An 11245-nucleotide genomic window follows, 5' to 3' on the forward strand; every position below is an offset into this window, starting at 1 on the left:
ATGCTTTTGAAAAGTTGGGAATAATATGTCATTTATATCAAGGAATGAAAGTTTGCTGAAAGAAGAAAAAATAACAGCAAATTAGCCTGCTACTGTCCACTTAGTCTTACAAATAAGAGTTGAGTTCAGAGGTGGTTTCAGCAGGTTCTGACCAGTTCTGGAGAACCGGTAGCGGAAATTTTGAGTAGTTCAGAGAACCGGTTGTAAAAATTCTGACTGGCCCCGCCCCCATCTATTCTCTGCCTCCCAAGTCCCAGCTGGTCGGGAGGAAATGGGGATTTTGCAGTATCCTTCCCCTGGAGTGGGGTGGGAATGGAGATTTTATAGTATCCTTTCCCTGCCACACCCACAAAACCACGCCCACCAGTCTATGCCACGCCCACCAACCACAGAACCTGTAGTAAAAAATTTTGAAACCCACCACTGGTTGGGGTTATCAGCAAAGGCAGTTAGTTTGATGTAGTTTTAAGGCACTATTTTAGAAACCAGAAAACTATATGTTCCAGTCCCTCCTCAGGCACGAAGCCATCTGGGTGACCTTGGGCCAGTCAACCTCTCTCAGCCCTAGGAAGGAGGCAATGGCAAACCACTTCTGAAAAAAAATGGCTAAAAAAACTACAGAGACTTGTCCAGGTGGTCACCAGAAGTCAAAAATTGACCTGAAGGAATGCACGCACATGCATGCACATCAGGGGTAGATTCTAAAAATTTTTACTACCGGTTCTATGGGTGTGGCTTATTTTGTGGGCGTGGTTTGATGGTCATGTGACAATTCTTTAGGATTTAGCAGAGGTACTGGTCTACCAGGCTTTTAACTGCTTGCAGAGCTGTACCGGTCTACCCATTTGTTCTTGGAGCATCCTGGTCTACCACCACACTGCCTTCTAACACTGATCAGCCGTAGGGCGGCCCTTTGAAGCCCCAGGGCAAGAGTTTAAACAGTTTTTTTCCTTCTAGCCGATCAGCTGGGACTCGGGAGGCAGTGAATAGATTGGGGGCGGGGCCAAATAAAAGGTAAGAATAATTCAGGGGCCGGCAGGAGGGCCCAGCTCCCAAACAAAGAGAACCGGTTTGGTGACGTCATATCGTCACCACTACTGGCTCGGCAGAACCGGGCCGAACCGGGAGGAACCCACCACTGATGCACACACACCTTGTTCAGACTCAAGGATTAGCCACAGTTCTACTATAGTAAGGAATGGGAGATTTAGCTTGGCTTTTATCTTGCTGGTAGTCTATTAGAATTTGGCAAAGGTAAAGTTTTTGCCTTTGAGTTCAAGGCAAAATTTGTATATAGAAAGTGTGCTTATCTTTGTTTTTCCCAGCTTTATTCTAGAATCTTTTAAGCTTATTCTGAAATTATCCTTATTTTATTAATGCTTGGAAAAGTAATAAGCTTTTTGAGTATGCTTGCAAATAAAAAAGGACAGAATTGTCCTTGAGGTCCCCAGTGTGGTGCAATGAGTGTCAATATGTCACAGACACCTCTATGAGCATCAGACTTCTTGCCCAGTCTGACTTTTGACATGCCAAAGAATTATATTAATAGAGACCCGTATTAGTGGAGGGAGACCTAAGCAAGGGCCAAAAGTGTTCTGCTTGGGAATTGCTTTTGTTCCCCTGGCAGCCATTTTAACAGGGCACCCATGTTTTTTCAACATTTTCAAACACACCCAAGAGCCACTAAAAAAGCAAAAATTGACCCAACTGAAACACTGAAACAATGGGGTATGGTTAGAGGAATGGAGCATAGGAGAGATTCATCTGAATATTCTTCTGAATATATTTGAGCAACAAGTTTGACCAACAATTTTCATAAGATGTGGCCCACACTTCTGCAATCTCTCCCACCTGTTGATGCGGTCCCCTTATTTTGTTCTCTGCCCTACGTTTGCCCCCAACCCAGGGGTGAAATCCAGCAGGTTCTGACAGGTTCTGGAGAACCAGTAGTGGAAATTTTGAGCAGTTCGGAGAACCGGTAGCAGAAATTTTGAGCAGTTTAGAGAACTGGTAGCAGAAATTTTGAGTAATTCGAAGAACCGGTAGCAGAAATTTTGAGCAGTTTAGGGAACTGGTAGCGGAAATTTTGAGTAGTTCGGAGAACCAGCAAATACCACCTCTGGCTGGCCCCAGAGTGGGGAGGGAATGGGGATTTTGCAGGATCCTTCCCCTGCCACGCCCATCAAGCCATACCACACCCACCAAGCCATGCCCACAGAACCAGTAGTAAAAAATTTGGATTTCATCACTGCCCCATCCCCTCGACTTGCCAACCAATCCTAAAATGCCACAGATTTATTGCATTGCTAAGAAATCCAGATAGTCTTTGCACAGCCTTGGCCAACATCCAAAGTTGAAAGGAAAAATAAAACACTTACCTTGAAGGGGTGAACTAGGAGGAGGAATCCCTTCGGCTGGCAACAGAGGAGTGTGCAACTCAGAACCATTTAAAGTGGGTCTCTGCAGGAGAAACAATGCTAACTGAAATCAAAGATGCTTTAATTGCAAGAGAGGTGAAAAGTGAGATAGAACCATTTTCAAATGTGATGGAAGAAAGCCGGAATTAAAATGCTTCTTCCTCACCCAAATGAAATTATTATTATTATTATTATTATTATTATTATTATTATTATTATTATTATTATTATTATTATTATTATTATTATTATTATTATTAGATAATCTTATGATGCTCCATATTTCCTGATCTGGCTAAAATGAAAATTGATCCTGTCCGCTGTGAAATCAGGTATAAAACTTGGCCAGAGACCAAACACGTATTTGAAAGAAAAGTTGGAATACATAAATCTGGGTGGAGAACCTTTGGGGCAGAGGTGAAATCCAGCAGGTTCTGTCAGGTTCTGGAGAACTGATAGTGGAAATTTTGAGCAGTTTGGAGAACCGGCAAATACCACCTCTGGCTGGCCCCAGAGTGGGGTGGGAATGGGGACTTTGCAATATCCTTCTCCCAGGAGTGGGGAGGGAATGGGGATTTTGCAGTATCCTTCCCCTGCCACACCCACCAAGCCATGCCCACCAAGCCACACCATGCCCATCAAGCCACGCCCACAGAACTGATAGTAAAAAATTTTGGATTTCACCACTGCTTTGGGGTGAGACTTTATACCAGTATTTCCAACCTTGGCAGTTTTAAAATGGGCACCTTAAAACTGCCAAGGTTGGGAAACATGGCGTTATACAGGACAATAAAGTATACCATACATTCAATAGGTCCCCAACCTGTTTTCAAAAAGGAGTTATGGGATGAGCATACCAGAGCAATAAATGAGATTTCTCACCTGCGGCTTGGTGGCTGGATCAATAGGATAGTGACACACCTCACAAATCTCAGCATCTATAGCCCAGTCATCATCATAGTCTAAACTGTAGCAGCAACCCATAATGTCTGCAAAGACAGGAGAGGAGACTGAGTCATGAGCCCAGGTTCAAAACTCCAAACATCTAAGATCTTCAGCAAATCGCATGAAATTAGAAATGAAAATAAATAAATAAATAAATAAATAAATAAATAAATAAATAAATAAATGCAAAATGAAATGAATTTGCAACAAAATAGATTGCCCATCATTCATTATATTTCTGGGAATTAACTAGATATTTCTGGGAATTAACTTTATATTCCAGAAATATAAATATATAGACAGAACACCGACACTGATATCCCCTAAACTCCACTGAAGATGTTTCCTAGTAACATCTTACTAGTAGTAACGAAATGTCCAGAAACCAACCCACAAGCTCGGAGAACGAACCTTCACTCTCACCCTACACCAGAGCTACAGATATTCGCAACTACTGCAATACAATCACTTGCCTAGAGCAGGTTGTATCATAGTGGGTACACTAAGTTGGTAAAACAGGGGCAATTCTTGGAAATCACATTTTCCCAGGATCAACCAATTCTGATATCCCTCAAGAGGTAGTACAAGTAGTCCTCAACTTACGACCACAATTGAGTCCCAAATTTCTGTTGCTCAGCAAGACAGTTGTTTTATGACCCTTCTTGCCACAGTTGTTAAGTAAGTAACCACAGTTGTTAAAGGAATCATGCAGTTGTTGAGTGAATCTGGCTTCCCCATTGACTTTGCTTGTCAGAAGGTCACAAAAGATGATCACATGACCCCGAGACACTACAACCATCAGTTGTGAAGCATCCGGACTTCGATCACATGACCACGGGGATGCTGCAACGGTCATAAGTGTGAAAAACAACCATAAGTCACTTTTTTCAGCACCGTTGTAAGTCAAAGACTACCTGTATAGCACTAAATTATAGGAGGCTGAAAGAACATTTTACATTTTGCCGTACTTGGAAAAGCACTTTCTGAACAGGCACTGGGCCATTTGAAGTCTGGAGTCCTCTTCCTCTTCTCCTCTCTTTATAACCTTAATCATTTTTTTATATCAAGCAAGTATAAAATGCACTGCTTTATATTAAATTGTCAAGATCTTCAAAGCAATAGAGGAGAATGAAATAAGCAAAATATAGAAAGGGCTTTAGAAATGTTTACAACAAATGAAAAAGAAGAAAGTTGATACATAGTCCATGAGATACTTCTGGGTGCTGAAAACCACAACCAAGTGGTACCAACTCCTCAGCAATTTGGAAGCTGTTGAGAAATTGGTAAAAGTCTGGCTAATTTTCAACTCCACCCCAAGTGATAGGAAGACCAGTAAACCTGTGTCCAAATATACCCTAACCAGTGGTGGGTTTCAAATGTTTTTACTACCGGTTCTGTGGGTGTGGCTTGGTGGGCATGGCGTGGCTTGGTGGGTGTGGCTTGGTGGGTGTGGCAAGAGAAGGATACTGTAAAATCTCCATTCCCACTCCACTCCAGGGGAAAGATACTGTAAAATCTCCATTCCTTCCTGATCAGCTGGGACTTGGGAGGCAGAGAATAGATGGGGGTGGGGCCAGCCAGAATTTTTACTACCGGTTCTCCAAACTACTCAAAATTTCCGCTACCGGTTCTCCAGAACTCGTCAGAACCTGCTGAAACCCACCTCTGACCTTAACTGAAAGTTGGTGAGATATAAAGGAATCACGGAATGCTCTCTAAGTGCTATGCAAACTGCCTCCCACATCAGCTCAGACTCCTCTTCTGCCCCACCAACCTATTAGGTGGACTACTTTTGGACATAGGTTTACCAGTTTCCTAGAAGATCAATAAACTCATATTCAGAAATAGCCTGAGATATAGGTTGCTGGCAAGGAGCATCTGCACCTGCCCTCCATCCTAAGCCCCCAGCCACACTACATCACACTTTCCATCATTGGTGGATGTCTTTCCTGTTAGTGATGCCTAGTGGGAAAATCTATCAAATGCTGCCCTAAAATTGTCCCATGGTCAAGCTGAATGGACTGGCTACATGCAAACCTCATTGCTGAGGCACATTATGATTAGCCATTGGAAAAAAGCACAAATTATGCTAACATTTTTGTTGTCAACAATTGCATATTAATACAACAGTGAGAAGAATAGAGCAATTGATTGATGGATTATATATCCCACCTTTCTTATAGGCTTCATAGCACTCCTTGTTCCTATTTTTCCCCACATCAATCGCCCCAGGAGGTTATATGAAAGAGAGTGATGAACCTCAAAAGTCATTCAAGGAACTTCCATGGCTGATGGAGAACCAGTATTCTGGTCTCCCAATCCTAAATTAGTACCTCCACTTCTGCACCACAATGTCATTTCTCTCAGAAATAAGGAAGAACTTCCATATCTGCTTCCCTCAACAGATTGGTGAGCAGAAAAAGATTTATTTTTTTTCCAGGGCCCCAGACAAGGACATAGGCAGAAACTGGAGCCTTCAAGCAGCTAGAATTGTATTTGCACAAAACTGGAAAGCAGATAAAATCCTGCTGGAAGGAGAAATTATAAAGAAAATTTTATAATGTGCAGAAATGAATAGATTAACATTGAGAATAAAAGATAAAGAGGAGTCGATGTATTTCAAGACATGGGATAAATGTTATGATTGGTTAGAAAGGAAATATGAATAAGGATATAGAGACAAAATAGAAAGAGAATAGATGGGAGAAAACAATTAGAAAAATAGAAACCCAGAGGATGCCAAGTAAAAGGAGAAAGGGGAGGGGGGTAAAAGGGAAAAAGTGAGAGTTTATAAAAATGTACGCAAATGATGAAATAAAAATAAATAATAATGGAATAAGAAATTGAAATGAGAATAAAGATAATTAGAAAATCGGGGCTGCTCTAATACCACTTTAGATTTAACTGAAAAGGGAAACAACAGGAGAGAGGGGAAGGAGTAGAGAGAGAGGAAGGGAGAAGAGGAGAGGAGAAAGAAGAAAGGGAAAAGGAGAGGAAGAAAAGGGAGGGGAAAGAGGAGTAGAAGAGAAGGTTAGAAGGGGGGAAGAAGAGAGGAGTGGGGGAAGAGAAGGGGAAGTAGGAAAGAGAAGGAGAGGAAGAATGAAGGAAGTAGGAGGAAAAAGAGGAAGGAAGAGAAGGGGAGGAGAAGAAGAAAGGTTGGAGTAAAGGTAAAGGGTAAAAGAGCAGCCCCGAAAAAGTAAAAATTAAAATTAAAAGAAAAGATGAATGAAAAATGATGGACAAATGACTGTACATGTAAATGTGTTTATGAGAAATAAAAATTTTAAATTAAAAAAAAAAGAATGGAATTGCTTAGCAACAATGCATTGCCCTCTTGTCAACTCTACTTCTCCAGCATTTATACAGTGAATAACTCTCATCCACAGCCTAAGGTACAGTGGTCATTGTTAGTCCTTTGAATCTTGAGCAGCAGCTCTCCATTGGAAAGTGCTTCATATAAAGAAAGGATTTAATATAGGCAGTCCTTGACTTATGACCATGCTTAGCAACCATTCAAAATTACAGACAGACCTTCCTGTGACCACTTTATGGGCATTTGGCAACTGGCTTGCCTTTATAGCCAGTCGTGTGACATGATTTATGATTTTTTTTCTGGAAACTAGCAAAAAACTAGCAAAAAACATAGCAATACAGTGACTCACTTTACGATTGCAGCATTCACTTAACAACTATTGCAAAAAAATGTCATAAAATCAGATCAGTCAAATGGGTGCCTTGATTTATGATTGTTATTGTTCTGCCCCAGCTCCAGATTCCCGAGGATATTGACACACACCAACGGTCCTTATCAAATTTATTAAGTAGCAAGAATAAACCAAAGTCCGGCAAAGGTTGGCAACTAGCCCAGAAAACAAGATACGATAAAACTTTTCCAAAAATGCTCTAATGATAATTACAAGTTGTTTCCAGCAAGAAACTTACTAACTGTGTGTGACTTAAATAGGCTAAGGGAGTGGCCAAGTATCCTCAAGCTTTACTCTCAAGGAGACCTCCTCCTCCTGAGTAGCCACTCCTGCCTTTTGGCAGCCCTGCGTGCTCGAGCATTGAGGAGAGCTCCTCCACTTTGCTCTCTCCACTTGAAGGAGCCTCTGGAGGTTCTGAAGGCCGTGGCTGAGTCTCTGCCTCTGGCACCACATCCTCTTCAGCCTCCTCACTGTCCGACGCGAGCGCCGGCTGCGCAGGCTGCTGGCGCGACCCCATACCAGCCTCCTCGTCGTCGGGATCAGCCACGATCTGCACAGGCTGCTGGCGGGCCACAACAGTTATGACTTACAATGGAAATTCCAAGCTCCATTACAGTCATAAGTCAAGGACTACTTGTATACATATTACTCAAGTCAGGTTCATAAGAACTCAAGGAAAGCCTTCATGGACCAAGCTAGGACCTATCTTAGCCTAGGATATGTTTCTTACAATGGCTACCCAGCTATATCTGAGGAAACCTTTTCTCCTGGATCGTCCCCTTAATCTGGTACTTGTGAGCTCCATGTCCCATCCCCAAAGTAGCATTGATTATTTAAGACCATTTGTCCTTAATAGACATTTAGACATTTGTCTGACAGACGAAGAGCCATAGTGGCACAGTGGTTAGAATGCAGTATTGCAGGCTAATTCTGCTGACTGCCAGCAGTTTGATTCTCACTGGCTCAAGGTTGATTCAGCCTTCCATCCTTCCAAGGTCGGTAAAATGAAGACCCAGATTGTTGGGGACAATATGCTGACTCTGTAAATTGCCTAGAGAGGGCTGTGAAGGGTTATACAAGTCTTATTGCTATTGCTATCTTCCTTAACAGAATAACAGAACAACAAAGTTAGAAGAGACCTTGGAAGTCTTCCTTGAATTTGTCTAATTTGTCTCCCTTTTGAATTTATCTCCCTTTTAAAACCATCTGACTTTATGCCCATCACCACATCATGTAATGAATTCCACAGGCCAATCGTGTACTCTTAAGACAGTGCTTTCTTTTGTCTTTTCTAAATCTTCTGTGGATTAGCTGCACTAGATGATCTTGGTTCTAGGGGTCAAAAAGAACTTTCTCCCTGTCCATTTGCTCCATGTCATGACAAAGCAGTAGCTTTGCAAAGTTTAGATGACAAGGACTTCCAACTGTACTTGGAAACACTGAAGACTGAGCTGGAGATCATTTGTAAAAAATAATTTTTTAAAAAATAGTTCCATCACAATATAGTGTTGGGGGCAGCAAATTATAGTCAACCAAGGTGGGGTGAAAAAAACCAAGGTTAAAAAAACAGAAACTGCCTTTGTTAATAGGATACCCCAGTTTTATTGGTTTGTCTGTAATGAAGTAGTCTTCATTCAAATATTCTGTATTTTTTTAATGTCAGAAAGCAGGCTAAAGTTTTTGGACTTCTGACAGCTTTGCAATACAATATCTTAACCGACTGGTGTGTTTGTGTATGTATGTGTGTGTGTGTGTGTGTGTAAGCCATGGTCTAAATGACCCCTTCCAAACGTGTCATTCTGAAATAGATTCTAAAGAAGGACTGCCTGTAGCACTTCCTGGAAGAACATTTTAGAGACCTACTGTACAAAATAAACAAAATGGCCCCAACCTCTAACAAGTGTGCCAGATAACACCTTTTTTTCTTGATAATAATCCTGCATTTTTAACAATGGCTTAAGGAGCATAAATCCAAATGATCCACATCGATGCAGCTTCCAAAAAGAGCTCTGTTGAATTCTCACCCTTACCTTACTCACTTTGGGATGTATTTCTGACCAATCCAAAGAGAATGAGATTGTCCTTAAAGTGAACAAAGATAACCTGGCAGGATCAGTACAGGGCCCAGAGCAAGGTTTTATTGGTGTGTGCCTTCAGGTCAGTCTTGATCCCAGGCAACTGTCCGGACAAGTCTATGACATTTTCTTGATAATACCGTAATTTTCACAGGTAAATTGCTAGGCTTGGAGAGAATAACAGACCCAAAGTTGGCTACCCCCCACAAATTCAGAGACATTGATTTTTAGAAATGTACGGTATCCTACATTGCTATGTAACTGCCAGATATTGCTAATTTGAAACTAAATTGTTAGACATAGTCCTTGATTTACAAACACAATTGGGACCAGAGTTTCTGTTGCTGAACAAAGTGGTTCTTATGTGAGTTGCATCCAGCAGTATAATCTTTCTTGCTATGTTTGTTATGCAAATGACGACAGTTTTAAAGGGAATCAAGTGGTTGTTAGCACCACTTCGGATTCTGCCATTAACTTTGTTTGTCGGAAGCCATCTGGGAAGGTCCCAGAATGGTGATCACATGACCAGGATCCTACAACCATTGTATATACATGCCACTTGCCCACTGCCTGAATTTTGATCATGTGACCGTGGGAATGCTATGATGGTCATAAGTGTGAGGACCACTTGTATGTCACTTTTTCAGGGTCATTTTAGCTTTGAACAGTTGTCAAGTGAATGGTTGTAAGTACCTCCCTTCCCCAACAAATTGGCAGGATTTTGAAAGCAATTGAAGCTCAACACATTTAGGAGACAACTAACATTCTAACATTTCATGTAATGTCTAAATTCATTTCCTTGAAGTCCTGAATGCTTCCTGTACCCCTTGTATTTCTCATATGTCTTTTTTTGCTGTCACTAAATTGCATTTATTGTTTTCCCATTAAGATTTACTTCATAACATTTCTACAAACAAGCATTTTGTTTTATTGCTCATGTATATTTTACGGTATGTTATGGATGGGCCTGTTTGCCATGATCCTATCTTCTCTTGTGTTGATTGCACGCTTGATGCCATAAGATGCCTTGAAAATTCAACCCAAACAAAAGATATAAATTGAACAAATGCCTGAAGATCGTTAGTATCTCTCCCTCGTTCACTTAACACACTTTGTATATATCTCCTTAATTTAAAAATAGAGAAAAAAAAGATTGCAGTCTATGGAGATTCTTAGTCATCCAGGTGATGGTTGTCCCAAAGGACTTTCTTCTGTCCAGCTGCCTTTTGAAAGAAAGCATATTTGGGACAAAGATTGCAGTCATAACATCTTCTACTTCTTGTTTACAAATCAGTTAATTATCATTAGTAGTTAAACTACACGTTTAACTATAACTTCTAGAGAGTCGGTGTTAAATTGAATCCTTAGAAACCAACCAACAAAAAAGATATGTAAACAATAATAACATTCACTTACAGCCCAAGCAAATGTCAGTCCTCAAATATCACCTACAACTCCCAAAGAACAAAACGTGAGAAGAACATCTGGAGGTGATCCCTTGGGAGAAAATCCCACCCAAAGAGCCAAAGAACGGGTAACCTTCTTCTTGCTGGCTGGGGAATTCTGGAAGTTGAAAGCCACATAAAGAGGCCATAGTTGCTGTCAGGGTTGTGACCAATGCCCTAATTAAACCATGATTTAATTAGGGCATCCGTCGGAACCCTGACAGTTGCCCTGCCCTACTCTTGGGTCTGGAAGTCAGCCTTCTCTCAGTTCTTCTCCATTACTTACTTTTAGTTGGGGTGGAAGAAACCAGTTTCTCCTTGGTTCCCACAATTTGAAAGGGAGGGAAAGGTCTTCCTCATCACACTACAGAGTTAATCCACATTAACTGTTTAGACAGAGACAGAACTGCAGACAAGAAGATCAAAGATTTCTTCACTTCTCTCTCCTTTCTCTCTCTCTCTCTCTCTCTCTCTCTCTCTTTCTTGCCACCTTTCCTGCTGATTTCCTGCCCTCTAAGATCTCTGCAGAGGCAGCACCAGAAATGTGTTTGTAGCACTTGTTTGACCACAAAAAGTTCCAAAGCAGTTCACAAACCCCAAAAGTTTCCTGCCAGCCTCAACCCCCTGCTTTCTGTAGTTCTATAGCTGAATCTTGCAGC

The 11245-nt window shown here is 41.3% G+C and overlaps 1 protein-coding gene across 1 annotated transcript in view; it reads right to left on the reverse strand.

Annotated features, from left to right (window-relative positions):
* Positions 1-11009, reverse strand: part of LCK (LCK proto-oncogene, Src family tyrosine kinase) — a 48914-nt gene extending 37905 nt beyond the window's left edge. Inside the window, exons 1-3 of the mRNA XM_034413326.3 lie at positions 10873-11009; positions 3300-3406; positions 2379-2460 (exon numbers count right to left, since the gene is read on the reverse strand). Coding sequence (XP_034269217.1) covers positions 2379-2460; positions 3300-3401 — 184 coding nt within the window. The 5' untranslated portion in view covers positions 3402-3406; positions 10873-11009. The remainder of the gene's footprint in view (positions 1-2378; positions 2461-3299; positions 3407-10872) is intronic.
* Between the last annotated feature and the right edge of the window lie 236 nt (positions 11010-11245).

This window comes from Pantherophis guttatus, chromosome 10 (genome assembly GCF_059756535.1).
Source record: "Pantherophis guttatus breed Tessera chromosome 10, ASM5975653v1, whole genome shotgun sequence".
Classification (NCBI taxonomy): Eukaryota; Metazoa; Chordata; class Lepidosauria; order Squamata; family Colubridae; genus Pantherophis; species Pantherophis guttatus.